General features: G+C 37.0%; 1 protein-coding gene across 1 annotated transcript in view; it reads right to left on the bottom strand.

Annotated features, from left to right (window-relative positions):
• SMYD3 (SET and MYND domain containing 3) overlaps nucleotides 1–22418 on the bottom strand; it is a 385175-nt gene that overhangs the window by 73082 nt on the left and 289675 nt on the right. The window contains exons 6-7 of the mRNA XM_039697893.1: nucleotides 3650–3717; nucleotides 1135–1237 (exon numbers count right to left, since the gene is read on the bottom strand). Of these exons, the coding sequence (XP_039553827.1) occupies nucleotides 1135–1237; nucleotides 3650–3717 (171 nt within the window). The remainder of the gene's footprint in view (nucleotides 1–1134; nucleotides 1238–3649; nucleotides 3718–22418) is intronic.

Below are 22418 nucleotides of genomic sequence, written 5' to 3'. Positions count from 1 at the left end.
AAATCTACTGTGTTTTTTAATAAGCAACCCCTCTTAGTGAACTGGGAAGCCAAGAGGAAAATTATGGTTTATGGATAAAATAGAAGGAAGGTGTCTATAATAACACTTAAACAAGAATGCTGAACTGAACAATGTCTATAATTAATAGCTCCACAAACATATATTGCATCCTGAGAGAGTTCTCTTGGCAAAAAGGTAAGCATGCAAAAACATTTTTGTTGGTTCTTAACAATGTTTCACTGAAAAAAAATATTCTACCACTTATTTTGATGGCCTAAGAAAATTTTCTACCATTTACTTACTTCGATGCCCTACTATCTTTGAGAAAGAATACATTAAAAAAGAAGAAACTTCATAGGGAGGTAAATAAAGACTGTGTCTAAATCAAAATAAGTATGGTCTTCATCTCCACAGAGTTTTAAGAACAGGTGTGAATCATATTTACATCAGGTTATGATTTTGAAATGACCAACAGCTAGGACTGTGTAGGTTATTGATACATCTGAAATTACATATACACACATCTCTTTTCAGGTCTTATTAAGCAAATTCAGTGCTGCATTGCTGCAAAACACTTTTTTTTTTTATTTCCAGCAACAAATGCTTATTTTCAAATTAATACAAGTGCTGTTGTAAAAATAAAGTAGAGAATATCTTAGATTAAATCTTGAAAAAGATATTTTTCAGTCTTTCCTAGTGAAACGGACAAGAAAGCAAACCTTGGTTAGCACCTTTCACTGTCAATGAAAGGTTTACTACAAGTGCAGGGTTGCCGCCTGACAAATGTTATTGTTGCAATGACTTAGGGAACACTGTATTCCACTCAGAAATACTCTAAGTGTTCCCGTCAGGGTAAAGACACTCAAATACAAACAAAATGAAGTGCCTAGAGGAGGAAAGGAGGAACAGGAATTTATCAAGACTGCTAGTGATTTATGAGAAGTAATGATTACAGGGCCCAGGCAGTGTGAAGAGATGATTCTATTTATCATTTTCCCCCTGATAGCTATGTGCTAGAAAGTGGCATCAATATATCATCAAAATATTAAGCTGGTGGCCCAGCAGTCTGGAATTTATTTAGGGAGATGTCATTGTTGCAGGTGTCTGTGATGGAAGGGAGGACAAGTTAATTACCTCTTCACCAATCTGGATCTCTCGGACAGAGTGAAGTAAAAGCTGGTATCCTTCAAAAACGATCACGCAGTTTGGGTCACAGCTGTGGTTCAGCAAAGACATGCTGTGAGGAGTGAAAGAAAGAACAAAAAACTTAGAGGAGTCTCCACTGCCATTTCCCTTTAATCATTTGAAAGTAGCTAACATGATTACATCTGAAGTATCAAGCAATTAAGTCAAGAAAAAAATAAATTCCCTGTTAAATCAGCTGCTCTTGGTTAGGGGAGGAAAATGAATGTTTAGAAGATTTATATTCACTGGTAATAGGAGCCATGCCGGGATCTCTTCAAATGTTTCTGCCTTTTGTGTACCCAGGGCAGGAGGAAGGCAATGGCCTCCTCCGGGAGCCCTGATCCAGGGGACAGGGCAGTGGGGAACAAGGTAACCTTGTTACCTTGACAGTATCTCCCTTGGCAAGAGGGACTGAGCTCTATTTCTGCTGCTTCTGCTCAGTTTCAGGGCACTGACCTTATTGATTACCTGGCTGTCATTGCAAGCACAGCTCAAAGGGGCCAACAATCAACATGTATTTCCTATCAGGAGAAAATTGAGTAGATTATGTCCCAAAGCCAAAGAAGTTGGTGTGTAGAGTTGAAAGAAGAAACATGGCCATTGTCTCTGTTTTCATGCATATTTTGGCCCAGCCTCTGTTCTTGTGGCATGTGACAGCCGGGGCAGCACAACTCATTAGGGAGCTGCTGGCACCCTCAAGAGACACAAACATTGCACAAGCACACCCTTCCCTCTCTCTGAAGGAGGCTGCTAACAATATCTGCCATATACTTCTGAATCACGAGTTTCCCTACCAGAGAAACAACTGACTTTGCCAGGCAAACATTTCTGCCGTAGCGGAAATGGGGTTGATGGTTTTTTCCCTATGGGAATGACCCATTGAATGAATAATTCTGGTATCATCAGGCTGGAAGAAGAATTTTTGGCTTATCCATCTCCTAGCTGCATTTATAGTCTGTCCTTGTCTGATTCAGCTACTCAAAATCCCAACTGATGGTGGTAAAATAAAAGATTTTATTTTATTTTGGTCAGAGCCCTGCACCAAACCATGTTTATTTAGTTTTTTGACTCTTACAGGAGGTATCAGCAGGGGTCTGACTCTTTTGGTATCCCTTCTGGCCTAATAAAATATCAGTGGTTAATCTCAAGAACACACTGGGAGAGTATCCATTACACTCACTGTGAGATCACTGGGCACTCTCTCAAAGCTGCTCAGATTGTGATACACAGCAGAACCATAGGATTTTACCTATTTCAAAATATATTGTGATGCTGGAGCTATCAAGCCATACTACAATATACAAACTCTTAACAAGGCTTAATAAAGAAATTTTAATTAAATCTCGTCTCATGGAGACACTAGTGGGTTTGATGACAATTTCTTCTGGAAGCATATGAATTCATCTGGAAGGACATTTGGCCAGGACTTGCAAACCACAGATTTAAAGTTCTCAATTTTCCCAGTTGTTTTGCTATAACAAAACTCAAACTGCTCTGAAGCAGCCTGGGAAAGAGTCTCTGACATCCCCTGGCAGTGTATCATCATTGAACATAGACAGATACTTCCTTCATAGTTAAGGGCTTTTTTCAACCAAAAGCAAGCATTTCCTAATAATAATGCTAAAAAATAATATTTCATTTTTCTCAATTATTGTTTTCATTCCATTATGAAATCAAATTACTGTTTTGCACTCTTCATGACACTAAATCCCATGTCCTCCTAACTACCATTTCCTCATCTTTACTACAAGGCAGACCTTAAACCTTACATATGACATTAGAAGGAAAAGAAACAGCAGTGACAGGCCCATTGAGGTACTGACAAACATAATTCAACCATGCATTAACAAAAAAATTAGACCATAAAACATACTTTTAAACTACATACTAATTTTCCATATTTGCGATTACAGGTTACTAATTCTATGAAGATAAAACCTTCATTGGTACATACTTCTTTCCTAATACAAATAAGAAACAATAATAAGAATTTTAAATATTAAGACCTATTTCCTAAGGGACCTATCTTTTCACCTTACTGGTTTCTTTGTTATGGTAATTTACTTATAAATATATCAATCTTTTTCTTTTAATTACTAATTCTAAAGGCTCTTAGCTGTGAAATATCTGTATTCTAAAGCATCGTTGAACAGGTTTCCCTTACTAGTCCCAGTTTCACATTCTTGATGTCAGCATTTATTCTTGCTTAGAAAAGACTACCATCTCCATGAAAATAAAATATAAAGATGTATACTATTTAAACTGCTTTACCACTCTAATCAGGACTATTAAGAATGTCTTCAACTAGATTGTATTTTTTTACTCTCCTTTAATTTATTTCCATTTCCCAGTTTCTCATTTAGACATGTTACCTGCTGCTTTGATGGTCCTTACAGCTACCTTGGAAAAAAGGAGAAAAAACTGACATAGATTTTGCCTGTGAATGAAACAGTGTCCACAGTACCTGGGATACAGGCCAACACCAACATCCTGCATCTCTCCATTACTGATGGTGAAACAGTTACAAGTCACCTGTAAAAACAAGGAAAAAAAAATCCAGGATTACCAGAATCATTTGGAAACCCCATACTCAAGTGAAAAAAAACCCCTTCCAAAATAAAATGAAGGGGCAAATGGTAATTAGATGGGAAACATTCAAGCCCAACACTAGTGCTCTTTCATTTTAGAGCAATCACATCTGGGACACACTCTCCTGTAAAACTGCTGTCAATTAAAAGCAGAAATATTAGTATCCTGAAAAAATGTGGGGTTAAACACATGCAGGGGCCCTACTTTCCTGAAGTAGAAGGAAAAGAAGAAGAAAAAAGCCACCCAACACAGAGCCTGAGAATCTGAGCCCAGGAACAACCTAGCAGATGATAGTGACTACTGATGAAAAGAGCGGCTGTTTTTCATGCGGGGTCTCTGCGGATACCAGGCTCCCACAGCACCTTTTAATGAGTAGCAGTAGAACCCAAAGAATATATATATCTGGGACTGTTTTGAAGTAAATAGCAGCTCAGTTGTGGACATTGATACGGGCACAAATAAATGCAAAGACCGCGCAATAATTTTTCAGATTATGGCCATTTTGGTTTGCATTTAGAAGATCTGACGACAAAGCATGTTCAATTGCCATCCAAGAAAAATCTAACCTTTTTCATTAATTTAAAATATTAAATAATGTATTATTACATGTAAATGTATTATTCGTTCATATAATCTTACAAAATTAATGTGGTTTTAGAAAGGAAAGGGGCAAAATAGAAGATTCCGGTAAGCAGATTTAGTCCTACCCCAAACTGTCAGATTGAGCCTTTTTGGTGTTCAAGATATATCAACACAATAAATTATTAACAAATACAACTTTAATGTGCTTAAATGAAAAAAAACCAATTTGATTGTGAATGTATTTTTTAAGTATTTGATTTTTGGGGAAGAGCTGGTTTTGGTGGTTTTTTACATTCATTTTTTAGATATGCTGATCAGTTACCATTGATGTATTAACATCTTCTTTAGAAAAATACTTCATGATGCTGCATGCACAAGAAAAGTCACAGGTCTCTTCTGCATAGCATTGGATTATTAATATCATTAATTCTCATTAGAACAGAAAATGACTTAAGAGTAGGGTTTGGCAGACATGGAAATGAGATTTGAAAGTTGCAGTTTTATTCACAGAGTAATTGTCCAGAACAGAAAATGCACACCTATGTTTTAAAGAGGTATGCTGAACAATTTAATAGTATAACTTATCCTATAAATTGACAAATTATTATTTATGAGACCATTAACCATAAGGTGAAAATTAAATCCTCCTTCAAAATTTCTCATAAATTATGACAGCAACATTAATTTAAATAAATGTATACGCAGTAGGGCATGTGTTTTTGTAAACCGTTAAACAATACTTTGATTAGTCTATTATTTATGTAACCCATTCAAATGTTCCCTATCAATTACCAAAATCATACGTCTTAGTTATTTCTTTCCTGTTGACATTGGGTATAAAGTGTCAGACAATGTCTGAGCAAAGATTAGTCCATTTCAGGTGGCAATTATCTTGGTTCTAAAAATATTGACTTGATTTTGGTTTTTATTGAAAAAATAATGCCTTCCAGGTAAAATAGAAAGAAAGCCAGCTTTTGTGAGCCTTAGCTCTCTCTAACAGATCATAAAGTAGCAGAGGTCAAGAATCTCCTAGAAACAAATGAACTCCTCTTTCTTGCAAATCTCTTATTATTACCATAACATATTTATATTAATAATATTGAATTTTGATCACCACAAAGTTATAGAGACTGTTTCACCATTTTCCATTAAAGTTATGTATTATATTATGTGAAAAGTTTTACACACACAAGTCACAATAGTTTTACTTCTTCCTTTTTGAAACATGCATCAGTTTTTTATACCAGGATACCTTCAAAGAAAAATTTGAGATGAATGAATATGCTGAGATTCAGACAGGAAGAGCTATTTTTAATAGTAGTTCAATGTGAGGCACTTTTTAATCTCTCTTAGATATTTTCACAGTATACAGGTGCATCTCAATATCCAGTGAGACACTGAAATGCCACCTAGTTTCTAATTGTTTACAGTTTCAAATATAATACTGGGAATCCAAAGTATACAGGGCCAAATCTAAAAAGGTATTTATTTAATTAATATACAAACACAGGCAGAAGCCCAACTGCTCCCATGAGTTCTGGGCTGTATGATTCAGTTCACAATCCTGCCAGAGGCATGGGAACTGTCAGGTGCTCTGAGGTTTGTTTAACCTCCAAGAAGACAATCTTTCCCCCTTTTAAGCTCAGGAATGGATAAAACCAGCAGTGATATAGAAATAATGTGTACTGCAGATAGTAACCCTAGTCATGGCTGCTTTCTGTGCTCAGCAAGTGGAGAGAGAGGAACTGAGATTAGGGTGGAGAGAGGAGGAAGATCTCACCATTTACAGTGTGAGAAATTCTGATGTAATGATGCTCCTCCACAGACAGCTAGCAGCCTACAATGATATGAAATATGGAATATTCATAGTCTGTTACTATACATTTGGTTTTCTAGATTTGTTACAAAGTTTCTAAAAATCTACTGAATTACTTCTGCATTTCTATTTACATAAGCTTTCAGGATGTTTTAAGTCTGAGTTAAAGATCTGTTCTATCAAGGGGATTTATGAGATTTCAAAACAAGAATTGGTGTTGTAGATCACAACTTCCGAGGAACAAAATGAAGATGGTATTTTTTTTTTTTAGAGAACACTCAAAGAAAAGTCAGTCTTTCTAGCTTTCCAAAATTCACAGATGTAGCTCAAATAACAGCCAAATCTGGAGTATCCAACTTTTCTGCAGGAGAGCATGAGTAAGCTGCTTGTTCCTGAGGCAATTGTTTACAGATCAAAGCCTACTGGGACTGGAAGTTAACTAACTCCGTTTCTAGGGGAAAAAAAACCCAAACACATAAAACCAAGGCAAAACAAACATTTTCTCATGCATCACAGCATTTCTTTCAAGTTTCATGGTTATCTTGTGCTATCTTTTTTTTCTGCTTTAACTGACCCACTTTATTCCTTATTCCTTAATTATTCCTTATATGTAAGGAAAACATATATGTATTCCTTACATAGAATCAGAACTACAACCAGGTTCTGATTCTATGTAGTCACAGATTTAAAAATACAAAAATAAACAAATCTCAGCAGCTGATTGCTTCAATAACAGTGTTACTCCATATAATGGTAAGCTCCTTGTTGTCTTAAATCCTGCAGTATTAATTATCTCAGTAATTTAATTTGTACTTGTCCCTTATGAATCCTTTAAAAATTCCTCTCTATCCAGCTACAAAGTATTAAGACAGCATATCCACATTCAGAAATAGAACCAAGTACTCACAAAGTTTGTTATACCCACAAATAAGCCACGTATTTCAGAACTTCAAAGTGCAAAGACAAACTCCTTGGTATTTCTAAAATTTCTGAAAAAACACATCTCCCAGCATGAGAACCAAGTGAAAATTCTCAGGGGGGAGTCACAAAGTTTTCAAGCCTCCAAAATGCAAAACTTTGAAATATTCTACAGCAGTCAAGGCTTATCACCATAGCCTATTTGGCCACAGAGCTTCAGTCTATAAACTCAACAGTTTACAGAATCACTTCTGAGTGTTTGAGTTGCCTCCATGGCAATAAATCCTGCAAGTTTATTTAAAAGTAGCTGCTGTTTGAAACAACCAACAATATTATATAAACTGACTAAATTAAATAAAAAGATTTGCTCTTTTGAGGCTGCACATATTTTAGAGGAGTACCCTGCACCCAGAAAGGTAACACAAGTAGAAGACATAATCTCTCCTAGACTGGTAAACACACAATGAGTAAACCAACTTTACTGACTGACCAATACTCTCAGGCATACCTTATCACCAAACAAAAATTATTGCAATCTGTTACATTTGCTTTCCTCTCTGAGTGACTAATGAAAACTCTGTAAATTTACCCTATAAAGAGGTCACTGTTCTCAAGATGTCTAAGGCTACTGTCTGAGAAATCTCTGTCAGTGCCAGACTCACAGTCTAGTGGACAGTCATGATTTATTTTGGTGTTTGCATTTGACAGAGTACAGAGGCCTCAGTTTTGCAACATAAAGAGTTGAATTTGCTCTCAGTTCAGTCCTCATTCCTACAGCTTTATACTGAGGATTTGCCTTTGGGTTAAATAAAGCAGAGTTAGACTTGATGGCAAGACATTCCAGATTTGGAATTTCAGACACTCAGACAATGAAACACATCAATAAGGGTGTAAGGGAAAGAAAACAAATCATTATTGGCTAACACTTGCTGCACTGATCAAATTACAAACACCAGGGCTAATAATCAATCATTTTGTCTCCACGTGTTCCTGTTACTGCAACACAGTGAGGCAGCTCTTATAATACATGTAAGAAACCCTCCCAAGGACTTCCAAAGGGTATATTGCACTGATAGGGTCAATACAATTTTCAGCTCTGATATACAATGACTCCAGCCATCTCTGTAAATGGTGTGTCACAGCTGGTGTATTCTAATCCACCACCAGGAAGAAAGCCATAACGAACCCTTTCCCCCTAATTTATTAACCCAATGTAATATAAATTAAAAATAGATATTAAAAAAAGCCCTTTCATGGATTATTAAGTTTCTCATTCACACTGAAGCTTCTTGGGTATCACTGGTCATGGCCAACTATTTAACAAAAGATACTGCCATGAGTTCTCATGTTAATAGACTTCTCAAGAGACTCAAACATTTTTCCAGGAGGAAGGGATGAGCAGTAAATGCTATGTGAGGGGCACATTAGCACGAATGACCAAGGCATACCCCTGAGACCTTCTAGAAGCACCACATCCCACTACAGTTCTGCACTGATAGCTCTTTCCCACTGGAAGATGAACAGATAACAGGCACAGATGGTTGATAGATCTCAAATCTGCTAATGACTTAATTTGGCACACAGAGCACTAGAGCAACAGTGCTAAACTGTAATGCACAGTATGCCACAGCAGTGGCAGGCCTGTCAAGCCCCTGTTTTGAGTGTACTTCACTCAAATGCTTGTGCCACAGTCCAGGACACCCAGGACAGACAGAGCTTCTCTCTCTGTCCGTGGTGGGAAGGCATCTGCTACTTGAACACTGCACTGGAAGGAGCCCAGTAATGAGGCACATTTGAAAACTAGACCTTTGTGCCTTATATATACACATACTTTCAGGTTTTTACTGTATCAGGAAGTTAGAATCCAATTCTACATTGCATTCAACTCAGGACATACTTACTGGCTTCCATGAGAGCCACAGAAACAAAATGAGGTGAAAGAGATATCAGAAAGAAGAAAATATGTGAAGTGGAAAAAAGAAGCTTCTTTGGTGTTTTGACAGAATCACAGAATAACCTGAGCTGGAAGTGACCCACAGGCATCATTGACTCCAACTCCTGGCCCTGCACAGGACGATTCCCAAGAATCACACCATGGGCCCAAGAGTCTTGTCCAAATGCTTCCAGACAGAAAAGAAAACATATTAGGAGAGCTTAGGGAACGTTTTCTTATTTAGATTTTCAGACTAAGTAAAGGGCACATGTAGTTAATTGTTTATGATATTTGCTCAGAAGCCAAAGTATGCTGCAAAACCATGAAATTTGAAAAAATTTGTTTCACACCTTGACTGAATTAACAAGTGTTTAATTTTACTTCAAAGACTTCCTATTAATCTCTTGTGCCAAAGCATCAACATTTTGGCTGAATTAAAGACTACTATTACTTTAGAGCTATTTACAACAACGATATGCATTTCCAATTGCTTTCTTAGTTCTTCATCTTAAGCCTTTGGACATTTTTCTTCACATCAACTAACAATATTTCAGGCCTTTTTTGCTGTCCTAGCAGATGAAGTTTTCTGATGAGTGTGCAGAACACAGAACACAGCCTATTCCTTGCAGATAGGCTGTCACCACCTACAAGACAGGAGACCAGAAATTTGCCCTGACATTAACAGATAATTTAGTGCAAGTGTGCTTCAGGCATCCCTTTATAGTACTCAGCTAAGTGGTGCAATTTTGATTGAAATGGAATGAAAATAGGTCATGGTAAATTACCTCCTCTCTCCTTAATCCCACACATACTTCTTCAATCTTTCAAATAAAAATATTTAGTTATGCAGCTAAATATATTTGATTACTAATAATTTCAAAGCCATCATTACTAGGACAAATGTTATGTTTGCTATGAGCACCTTTTTCTTTTAAATGCATGTGCAACATATAGTTAAAAACCTGGAATTGAAAAGCTTGAAACATGCAAAATTATTGCACTCTTAGTGTAAAACAAAATATCTTGAATTTTTGCAGGACTCCCATTAAAGTTTTGTGCAACCTGTCTTAACCTTTTCACAACTTTTCCTCTGGCAACAGTCAGCAAGTCTCATGGTCCCCTTGGTGAAATTTTAGCTTTTACCCAGCTCTGTAAATGTTATTATTATTCCTGCTTTCTGGAACAGAACTGAAATGCATCTATTTCGGGAGCAGAACGGGAGAGTGGGAGCTGCAAAGTCACTAATGGATCATATTACAGTACACTTGCAGCATTTGGCATTATTAATTGGAGTGGAGTAGGAGCATGACATCCTTCTCTTCATTCTCATTTTCCTACTGGTAACTCCACTCCTGTGAAATGGGGCAGAGTTATTAACTTGATTTTAACAGCCACTGCATGCCCACTTATTGAAAACACACTGCTTGTTTATGAATGGGATCAAACTTCATGGACATCCAGGAGTCATTAACTGACTTGTTTGTCTTGCATATTTTGTTACAGATAGATGTTTAAATTCTTTATAATAAGAATATTTTTTAAAAAAAGTTAGACTTACTATGAATTATTAGGGTGAGATTCAGCTACGGATGCTTGTATGAAAATTACATAGGCAAAATCAAAACCTTAATGAATTACTCTTACATAACTTCAGCTAACAATATGGCTGAAATAAAGTACTATGTGCCACCTCTTTCCATTACCCAGGTGATTTCCTCACACCAAACTGCTAGGCAGTTCAAGATAGGTCTGAAAAATTTCTGTTAGAAATTCTAACCTAAATATTTCGGTGTTTGATGATGTTTTATCACAGAGGCAATATACCTGTTATTCCTTTTGGAAGTGTTTGCTGAGCTGGACCTTCAAGTATATTTAACTTTTGAAGTTCATTAACCATAAGTCTTTGGATTTGATCTACTTGGCTTAGTGGAATTTTTGCCTCTTCTCTTCTCTTCTCTTCTCTTCTCTTCTCTTCTCTTCTCTTCTCTTCTCTTCTCTTCCTCACTCTTTAATTATGACACAATAATATCCTTTCCACTGAGAGGAGGGGCTAGGGAATGAGGGGGACTATAAAAACCTGGAAAAAACATTTTTTCATGCCATTGCTTTAAAATTGTTTCCACTGGGTAGTTTCTGAAAGCACAAAAGCTGAGAATGTTTGAAAGAAATTTCACAAAGGGTAGAAAAAAGGGAAACATCTCTTCCAAAATGTAATGGCCTGAGATGACTACTTTTAAATCTTAAAAACTGAAACAAATGCAAATAAATGTCTTGATTTTGAAACTTTTCTGAAACTGGTAACAAAACCCATTTGACTTGATAAATTTAGAAGCATGGAAACCATTTTTTATGAAAAAAACCCAACTTTTTCAAGTTTTTTTAATATGAAACATGTGGTTTTCAAACCAGCATTAGTCTCACTTTGCTACTTGACTTACAACCTAAACCAGGGATGACTGGGGAGTTTTAGAACTGAACTTAAGACTTTTTTTCCTTAGTATGGTGAAAAGAAATACATGGCAATCCTAAATGGAGCATATGACACTGACAATCTGCCTGTGTCCACGATCACTGACATGCCAGGCTAGCCCAAAGCTGCTCTGTTTTGCATTAACCAAACAAAATTTCAGGGTCTTATAATGTTTGTGCATTGAGGTCCAAAAGAAATCTGATACCACTGCCAGTTCCTTCCATTTTTCTTATGCTTTGCCCCTATAGATAAGCTACTATTGTTTTTCTTTTGACATACAGTTTTATCAAAAGGAATAAGTATTGTTCTTTTTATCATATCAATGAAGAAAAAAAAAAAGTTTTAAGTTATTTAGATTTGTTTCTTTTCCAACCTATTCCTATAATTCAAACTGGGTGACATTACTAGTTCTAAAAATCAGAGCATCATACATGCCCTTTTGTAAATTTTGACATACAGTTTTATCAAAAGGAATAAGTATTGTTCTTTTTATCATATCAATGAAGAAAAAAAAAAAGTTTTAAGTTATTTAGATTTGTTTCTTTTCCAACCTATTCCTATAATTCAAACTGGGTGACATTACTAGTTCTAAAAATCAGTGCATCATACATGCCCTCATAACCTTTAGTGATATAACCCCCTTTCTTCCCATTAAAGACATTAGGAAATCAGCAAGACAACAGGAATCATGTACTGTTCTTCCAGACACTTGGCAGTCAAAAATCTTCTGAGAGCAGGTAATTTAAACTATATGTAAAACCATGATTTGACAAATACATGTGCTGTTCGCAAAATGCTGATGAAGAATATCCTAAATAAACTGTCCTTCTTTGAGAGTTTTTGAACATTTGGTTTGCATATCCTGCAGAATGTGTTTTTTCTCACTCAGACCTTTCTTCCACAGGCAGTGTATGAAGAGTGCTGCCAGATACGACTGATACTACTGTGCCATAGCAGGTGTCTGAGGCAGGCTAGACCAGGAACAGCAAAAAGGAGTGGAGTACCACCTGGTATTCATCCAATATATCAAGTCCAGGAGGCAATTATAAGTTTAACAGGAAAAAATAAAACTGTGAAACAAAATCTCACTCTGTATTCAATTCTGAATACTGAAATGCCTAGCTGTTTCCCTTTTGGGGGAAAAGAGTAGTGGCCTCTTGAAGGCACTGAAGAGATTGTTCAATCCAGACCACAGCTGAAGATCTCTTCCTGACTGAAAGGGAAAACTGTGTTCTACACATGTGAAGTGACACAGAAGGGTGAATATGCCCACAGAAAATAGCAGAAATGAAAGAGAGAAAATAGCAGGATTTGTAATCCAGAATACATAAGACGAACTCACTATAAGTACAAAGTAGAGCAGCATTTAATTTAAAGATGTGATGTGATGCACAGAACAAATGAAAGCTAAAGCAGTAAATTGAAGGCCTGTATAACTCAAGAACTCAGTATTCAATGAGTTCTTGGATTTCTACAAAATGTGTGCATTCTTAATATCTCTGATCAACTCCCCAAGGATTTTCAGCCAGTATTTCTTTTATATCTCTCTATTTTGAGGCCATTTTTTCCAAACAATTCTATGATCAGGAAACAGTTTATATAATTCAGTTTTTGGAATTTTATAACACTGTCCGTGTCTCCGCACATACATGTCCAGTTATAGTGAGGTACAGCTTTTGTGCTGATGCTGCTCATTTTCTCATTCCCTCCGGTCTAGCCCAACATTCTTGGACAATCTTATTTGCTGACAAACCATAGTCAGTAAATGATGTCTAACAATAATTAAGACAATTTGCTAGCGTTTTATGCTATATTTGACACGAGGTAATCTAAAGAACCCCAATCCTGCTCCATTGTCCTGGTCTCCATTGGACCACAGGGTGCATGTGGCACCCAGGACCTAAATCAGAACATTGCAGAGCTGCATTTCTCTGGCCAGGTCAAGGGATTTTGCTTGAAAGGCTCTGGATGCTACAACCTGCTCCAATCAGAAATGACCGAATAGTTGGTACCAAGTTACAGGAAAACCCTTCAACATTTTCCTTGGATTCCTTTTTACTTTTAAAGGTGTTAGTAGAAAACAGCTGCTATTTATGCCAAGAGAAGGAACCATGTACATGTATTGGGTGGTTACATGGGAACCGGGCTTTCAGAACCCACAATGCCTGTACTCCATAAACCAATACCCAGAAACACCACTCCATCCATCAGGATTCCTTAGCAGAAGGCCATTACCTCCACTAAACAGAAAACTCCCAGCATGTTGTTCTACCTACAACTGAATAGAATACATTTTCTTTTGAAAAAGTGTTTTTCTTTAGTGTGCCGGATTAGATGTAGCCATTATACAGATTTTCTACATTGTTACTATACACTATTACTATTTAGGAAAAAAAATCACGCAATACTTAGTGGCAGCACTAAGTAACACCTTCATTTGAGTAAGAGCCACAGAGAGAATGGAACAATTTATTCTAAATTAAGCTCAAACAGAGAACTCTGAGTCAAGGAACATCTAGCACTAAGTTGACAAAAGCACTGTAAACCAGCTAGATATGAAGTAGCACAGTTAGAGTCATAGCTTGCAGAAAAAGTCACAAAAAAGCTGAACTTCTACGTATTCTTTCTACTTAATGAACTCTCTCAGGGTATACAGACTGTAAATTGGTGAGAAAATGGTCAAATAATTGCATTATTTGATCTTTCACTTGTAATGGGGAAAAAAATAGTATTTAATTTTAAAAAGTCTCTAGCAGATATCTTGGAAAGAAAGGAAGGTTATACAAACACTGCACTGAACTCACAGTTCAAATGCTTGTGGGTAGCTAACTAAAGTTCATAGACCTGTATGTAATTGCTGTCTACAGGAAATACTTGTGTTAGCAAAAGAATTTTCTCCCCACTCCTTCACCTTTGCCCTTGCACAAACTCAGCAGCAAAGAAACCTCCTAAGAGCATTTCTGTGATGGACAGGGCTTTCTCCACCCCTACAAGATGAACTAAATCTAACAGCCAGGAACAGAATCTTTCAACTTCTCAGAAACATGCTTTTAGCAACTATTAATTGATAAAGGATATACTTTTATACAAATAAGCTTGAAACAAAATAACCTACTCCTCTTCATTTATCTTTGTCTAAACTTCACATGGTTGGTTTTTGGTTTGTTTTTTTTGATTGTTTGGGCTTTTTTTAAGCTTGAAACAAGACAAAGAGCACAACATTTACACTTATTTTAATGTAAATTGGCAGTGACTTTAGTGGCATCAAATGAGTTATACAAAACAGCAATCAGGTAGGAAGGAAGTTCATAAATTGAACTTGAAATAAAATTTCTCTGAGCACTGAAAATGGGTGATCTAATTCCATGTGGTCAAAATTCTGTAAAATTCAGACAAAAAATCCCTGACATTAAAAATCTGCAAACTTTGATTTGCTTGGTTCCTAAGATCTTCAGTAAAAATATCCCATTTTAACATAAAATAATAAAATAAAAATCCATTTTTTTAAACCAAGACCGTATTTGTGGTATCATTAGATAGCCTGAATAGGGAAACTTGGAAGTTGAGCAAACATTTTCAAAAATAACACTTCAATTTTTCATCCCTAGCTTGAGATACCTTGAAAGGCACAGAAACTTTGCATTTATCAAAAAAGCTTTTGTTTTCCCAGGACTCAAATGATATATTGCCATTTACAAGGTGTCATTTACTGCCATAACAATACATTCTTGCATGGGAAAGTGAGACTTTTGGGTACGTACAAGTATCAAAGTTTCTTTGCAGGAAAAGTTGTATCATCTCACTTATACATGCAAGACCAGGCAAGTAATTACCAGTGTGTAGCCTGAAAGCTGATGCCTTCATTCAATTTTCTTTATGTTACAATATTTAAGTCAATGGTTTTCATAACCTAGATTCAGGTTATCAGGAATTTTAAAAACATGACCTCTGCATTTCGAAATCCCAACATACACTCCATTCACTGAGAAAATTACAATGGCCTTGTGTTATATATTCCAAGGGAGAAAAATGGCCAAGAGGGCTGTGATGGATTTACAAAACTAACTAAATATTTACAAAATACCCCTTTAAACCACACAGCTCTTAGTGTTTCATGCTATTTTTTTTTGATGTGCAGATTGAATCTCAGAAAATCCTTATCTACAGTTTTCATCCTCCTTACTTTGAGCTTTTTTTCTCCCTTTGGTGCACACCTGATCTTTACATGTAGCTAAAACAAGAAAACAGTGATTTCAGCAAGCCATGAAGAGCAGCTGGCATTTCTATTACACCTGACAGAATGCAGGGTGACAGCAACACATAATCATTTTTGTTCACAACAACACTTGTGGATCCTAGCAAATTCCTTGCCCCACATCCAAATGAAAACTCCAAATTTACACCACAAAGCTCTCTTGCAATCATCATAGAACTAAAAAAGGAGCAAAACTGGATCAGAAAGATGAGCCAGAAGGCACAAGATTATTCACATCTACTGTCACATTTCTCTTACAGTTTATGATACTGACTCCCCTCATGTTCACACTGTTTTTTACACAAACATCATGCCAAAAACCTACATGTCAAAATACATTCTTCTGCCATGAATTAAGACTTCTAAAATTGAGTATTCAGTTATGATTATTTAAGAATACATTTTCCTTTTATTTATAACTTGTCTGTCATCTGATTTGGCTGCATATGAAAATTTTACCTTTAAATTGTTACACTTTCATTAATAGAACAAGGTAAAACTACAGAGTAATTCTAAAACCCAAGACATTTCACTCTGAGGAATCTTTCATGATACAATAAAATTTTAAAACAAAAATTACAAAATCACATTAGGTAAGTTTCATTGTTAGTTTCTGTTATGAGAGCCATATGAGAACAAACGAAGAACATACAATCATTCCTTTTTCCACCAATATGGAAATAATTCTCTTGTTTACATGTTATGACAGAAAAGAGTAATGCATTCCATTGATTCCAGTTTAAGTTACAGTCAAAATGCAATTTTAAAGTATTTCACATGCTTTGTTACATTTGGCCATTCATCTAAAATATAAATCAGCTGTGTGAAATAGTAAATTGTAACCTTTAGGTCTTATAACAAGAATCTAAAATAGCAAGCTTTCATATACCAAATATTTCCCTGGTTTTGGTTTGGTTTTGTCTTTTGTGGTTTTTATGGAGTTTTTTTCTTTTGCTTTTAATCCTACTAAAAATGCAAAACATTTTGAAAGTTTGAATCATGATCTAGCCTTTGTAGACAGTCTTTCCAGACTGAGTCCAGCTATTTTTCAATGGACAGTCAATAACATCACCTCCTCAGTGAAATGGAAACAAGTGGCCCTTTCCACTGGCAAAGCTCTGACATGAATGAAGTACTTAAGCTTCACTGTTATTACCTCTTTGACATTTTATGCTCACTGTCAAAGTCCCACCGCACCACATTGAAGTATCTTTTCAGCTATTACTACTTGATGGATCATCTAAGTCTGTTCAGATTGTGGAAGATATTGAAACCAAATATGTGAAAATTATCCCTTAGAATGAAATTTAGACTTCTAAATCTGTTTCTCCAAACTACATCTCCAAACCTCGAGTTACATGTCCATGACTTTTAACAAAGAAGATAATAAGCAGGAAAAGAAAAAACAACAAACACTATAAAATGACTGAATTAATAAAGAGAAATAAAATAGAACCCAAAACTACACGAGATAATGTATTTGAAACCAAGATCAAAGAGTTAACTTGCTTTGTAGTTAGCACGTATTAACAGTTTGTGGGTAGAGTGTGAAGGAGAGAATCTGGCAAAATACCAGTCAAGGATAATGGTACTTAATTTCCTCCACCAGCAGCTTAAATGTGTTACAATATCCAGGCTGCAAAATAATATAGGTAGATTTTTGTTTTCAGAATCGTTGCACAACTTAGTTCCCTCAGTAACAGCAATGCAGCTGAGACACAGTACTTACCTCTAAGGGCCTGCTGGTGTGATCTCAAAGGTGTCAGTGTGACAATCAGTGGCCAGCAGTAGCTTTTGCCTCTGTGCATAAATGCAGGGCTGAACTCAACACTTTGCAGCTGAAGTTTCATCTGCCCCTGGCTCCAAGCCACACTCACTAATTCACAAAATCTGTCTCCTATTAACTAAGGAGTTAATATCAGTGGGACAAGTGGGACTATGTAAACCATACACCTTGCCTTGGAAAGGGGCTGTAGAAATACTGGAGCCCATCCACTGGCATCTTTGTGCCTGGTCAGGAATTACCACGTGGATTGTCTTATCGTAAGAATGACTGAACAAATGAGTGCCAACACTTCCACCACATAATTATTCTCTTCTGCTGATTTACAAGTAAAAAGGTTCAGAATGTCACCTACCTCTGTCCAAACTATTGAGTTATTTGATGATGCTCCATGCTTTGCTCTTGTTTTAGAAAGAGGCCCTGCTTATACAAGCACTTACAGAGAAGTTTTGCTTTCAGCTGAGCTTTCTCAATAACTTCTAAAGGGTGGCTCACAGGTAGGTTATTGGTGCCATTTCCTACCCACCCCAGTAAGTCACCCTGCAACCCAAGCCCCGTGAAAGGCTCACCCATTCAATTGAATATTCCAGTCACAACTAGTTCTATTATATGGCTCACTGTGTCTTAAGCCCCTTCAGTGGGACGACTGTAAGAAAGAAAATGTTAACTTTAAATTTATTTTTTATTTAATACACATAAGATTCAGCAGAATCTGGCCATTGGGAGGATTCCCAAGGCAGAAGACCCAACATCAATCCCAGGATCTGTGCATGAGATGGGAAGAAGACAGAACTGTGAAGGGTGAATTTTTACATGCTGCTTATTAATAAATATGTCACTGAGTAGTACTTGACAATACTTTAAGAAATTAATGCAGAAGTCTCTTATCAGTAGAAACATGTTAAAGTGGGAAATCAAGTGAAGAACACTTGGTCTTGGTAACTAAAAAATGATCTGTTCCACAATACTTCCCTAAGACTGGATAACAACAGCAAAGGTCAAGAAAGCTGATCAGGCTCTAGAAGAGCTGCATCACTGCCAGTATGTGGGAAGTTAGAAGCAGTTTTTAGTCAAAACAAAAAATAATTACTGAACTTCTAAATAAAAGCCATTATTTTAAAAGCTTTATTTGTACAAATCAGCCACATCTATCCCAAGACATATAAAAGGACAATTGCAAAATAAAGCTCACTGATATTTACTTATTCAGACTTCTCTCTGGAGATCTGGGTGCATGACTATGAACATACTCTCATGCCACTTCATGTGTTTGTCTAAAAAAAGAGATGTTATTTAACAATATGGTCTTTGGCAGAAGTTAGCTGTAAAGCCACACATTTTGCAAACCAAGTATCCATAGTAACTAACTGCACAATAATTGAGCTTAGACATTATCAATTTCAAAATAATTCACAAACAAAAATGCTACATATTTAAATCAATAAACATCTGAGCCTGTTCATTCCCTTCATTTCAACAAACAAATAATTTTCAAGAAATCATTTACCCTCCAAAAGCAGCTTTTTTCGTTACTTTTGGAATCCCTGATAGCAGAGTGAAAATCTGTCAAAATAAATTTAAAATCAGCTCAAGCCTTTCATTCTTGCCATTGCTATTTTTGATCTCCATGAGCCAACCATGAACTACATAGTAAAAATTCACACTCAAATATTAATATTGTGACAGTTCCTAAGTCTGCAGACATGTATACTGACTTAAAAATTAATGTTTTTAGCTTATTGTAGTTTATTAGATTACATTGCAATGAATATGCAAAATGTAAATCACAATCCCAAAGAGAAGATGGAAGAAGTCCTGCCCTAATACAGTAGCAATTAATGGAACAATGAATCTTGAAAAATATTGTTTCTTTATTTTTCACCCCACACAGAAATTGTCACCCAGACCACAATAAGAATTTTTATTTTGAGAATAAAATTTTCTTTTGTTTTCCTGGTATCATCTCATTATTAGAATAACTATTTTTGTAATTTTTCTTGCCTCAAATTCAGGAAGTAAAATAACAGAGCATTTTATCACCAGGGAGAAATGAAAAGCTTAATGCTTTTGGATATCCTTTCCTCGTTGCAGCTTCTCATAAAGCTTCATTCCTGCTTATCTCTTTGGCAATTCAGTTTTGTGACTACAGGTTGAAACCAGATTTCAGAAGGTCTGAAATACTATTTTTTGTCTATATATGCGTAGATTTATATTTCTATTTGCTCAAGGACATCAAGCAACATGTAGACATTAATTAGTTAAGAATTACACCTCTGTGAAGAATGGAAATGCAGAACTGAATAATAAAGATGTTTAATGTAACACCAAGGACACAAAGCACCTCAGCAGCACTTTGGCATACAAAGGAATTTTCTTGAAGTCATTGACTGTATCCAAAAGGTTTACGGTTAGAAAGAAAAAACTCCTTAATGTTATTTGGAAAATAACAGAAGCATAAAATCCACAACTGAAATAGGATTCCTGGCTTTACACTTCCCTGTGGCACATGTTGATGGTGCAGTGCTGTAGTACAGCTGCAGGCACAGCGTTCTTCATGTTATGCCAGTTAAGGGGCCATGTATTATTTCATGTCTTCTGTCTTGGCTGCATGATGCTGTGAAATTGGACAGCAGCTCCAATGCACTTCTCTGGTACATTTGCAGCCTGCACTTGCCTTTCTCCACTTATGCAGATTACTGCATGACCATTACACAGCAAACTCATCAAACAGAAAACACAAAAGGGGGCAACACAAAGAGGAGGGGAAAAAATCTCCTTAGCAGCCAAAACCCATAAAACTGCAGAGTGCTTTTAAAACCTCAACCACAAGCCAGGAACGGAGACCCCTGAAGTACCTGGGACAAGAGCAGCCAAACACCACAAGACAAAGTGAGAGGGCCCAGAGGAGGCCACAAAGATGATGAGGAGTCTGGACCAGCTGAAGGAGCTCAGCTTGTTTAGTCTAGAGAAGAAATGTCTGAGAGGGGATCTCATTGATGCATATAAACATCTCAAAGGTGGCTGCCAAGTAGATGGTGCCAGGCTCTGTCTTCAGTGGTGCCCAGTGAGAGGATGAAGAACAATGTCAACTAAAGCACAAGAAGTTTCACCTCAAAATGAGGAAGGACTTCTTTTACACAGCACAGCACTGGAACAAGCTGTTCAGGGAGGGCCTGGAATCTCCCACTCCGGAGATATTCAAAACCCACCCAGATGTGTTCCTGCACAACCTCCTCTAGGTGACACTGCCTTGGTTGGAGTGGATGACCTCCAGAGGACTCTCCCAACATTAACTATGCTGTGAATCTGTGATATGCCAGAGCACAGAGAGGCTGCACAGCCCACATTGTCCCCTTGCTGCACGGCCTTCTCCACGCGTACGCTGAAGCCTGCCTTGGCGGGATGATGGTGCCTCTCAACACCCACAGCACAGACAGCGAGGGAGCGGCTGCCGTGGGGAAGGAACAGCTCTCCTGGGCCCCAGCAGGCAAGGGGAGCAAGTGGGGGCTGCAATGTCAGTGCCCTCAAACGTGAGTGACTGTTCCTGGCCAGGAAGGCACCCAGAAAGTACATCCAGCGCTAAAGATGTCAGGCTCCAAATTCAACATTAAACCCAACACAGCTGGTGTGCTTTCCTGTGTGCCCTGTTAGTGTCCACACTTCCCAAACACTTCTGACTTGGGGTCTAAGAAGGTCTGAGTTGGCTCCTGTCTCCCAGTGAGCCAGAAAGTGCCCCAGAGTGGGGCTCCCTGGGAAGGGCCCTTGGTCACCAGGAAGCCCTGAGGCTGTCAGAGCACAAACGTGACAGAGCTTCTTGTCAGTGCCAGCTGGGCTCTGCCCTGTCCCTGTCCTGTCCCAGCCCTGAGCCCCCACACTGATTGTGCACAGTGTAAATGTGTAAATTGCAGGGGCAATTTACACCAGTTGCTTTCTTCAGTGAACAAGGTCATAGCAAAATACTGCTTTGAAAAAGATTACAGTACCTAAGACATAATCACAACAGAAACATAATTATTCACCTGACAGCAAATACTTTCTGTTCCTCCCCCCCACCCTCCATGACAGATGAAGACTCCTAACAGAAAAACTACAGAAAGCAGCTTTAGTAGAAAACTAGTAAGTAAACAGATGCCTTTAAAACAGGTGTGACAAGAAAACCAGATTCTGGAAGAATTGAAATTATTTTCTTTCAATGAAAGAAGAAAAAGTGAAAAGATTTAAAAGGCTGTCTTGCCCCTTCCTCTCCTTTCATAAGGAAATAGCCCTCAGTAGTCAAACATTAACTATACACAAGAAAAACAATTTGTCATCAATAGTGTATTTTCCAAAATTATACTCTTGTCTGTATATTGAAAGCATGTGCAGTTTCTGGCTCCAATACAAGTTATCTATAATGAATTTTAAGAAAGAAAAAAAGTGTGTTTTTTTCCTGAGAGAACCAAAGCACATATAAATGTGTGTAGGAAAATAATGCATGTGGGAAAATAATGTATGTATCTAGAAAAACATTCACTGCTTCATTCACCATTCATTTTTAGTGGACAAATACTATGAACTATTTTTCTTGGAGTCATTGAAAGCGCACAATGAAATCTGTGTTATTTTCCACTTTAGGAGGAAGAGGTTGGGATGAATGGCAGCTTATTTCCTTCTATTTTCACAGAAGGCCCCAACTAGAGAGTCTTAATTCAAATCCATATGGAACTTTTTTAAAACTGTGAGAAAAATTACGGTTTGAGATCATACACCTAAGTTTACATCATACCTCAAAAATAATTTAAACAAATTTCTGGTTCGCTGGAGCCTTCATATATGCTTCTACAGGTATACATGCTGCATATAGCCTTCTGTGAATAATGCTTAAAGTACAAAGCTTCTTCAGGAAAA

The sequence above is a fragment of the Passer montanus genome, unplaced genomic scaffold (genome assembly GCF_014805655.1).
Source record: "Passer montanus isolate IOZ18808 unplaced genomic scaffold, ASM1480565v1 scaffold12, whole genome shotgun sequence".
NCBI lineage: Eukaryota > Metazoa > Chordata > Aves > Passeriformes > Passeridae > Passer > Passer montanus.
The sequence above is the reverse complement of the archived record's forward strand: the minus strand, read 5'-3'. Positions and strand labels throughout refer to the sequence as shown.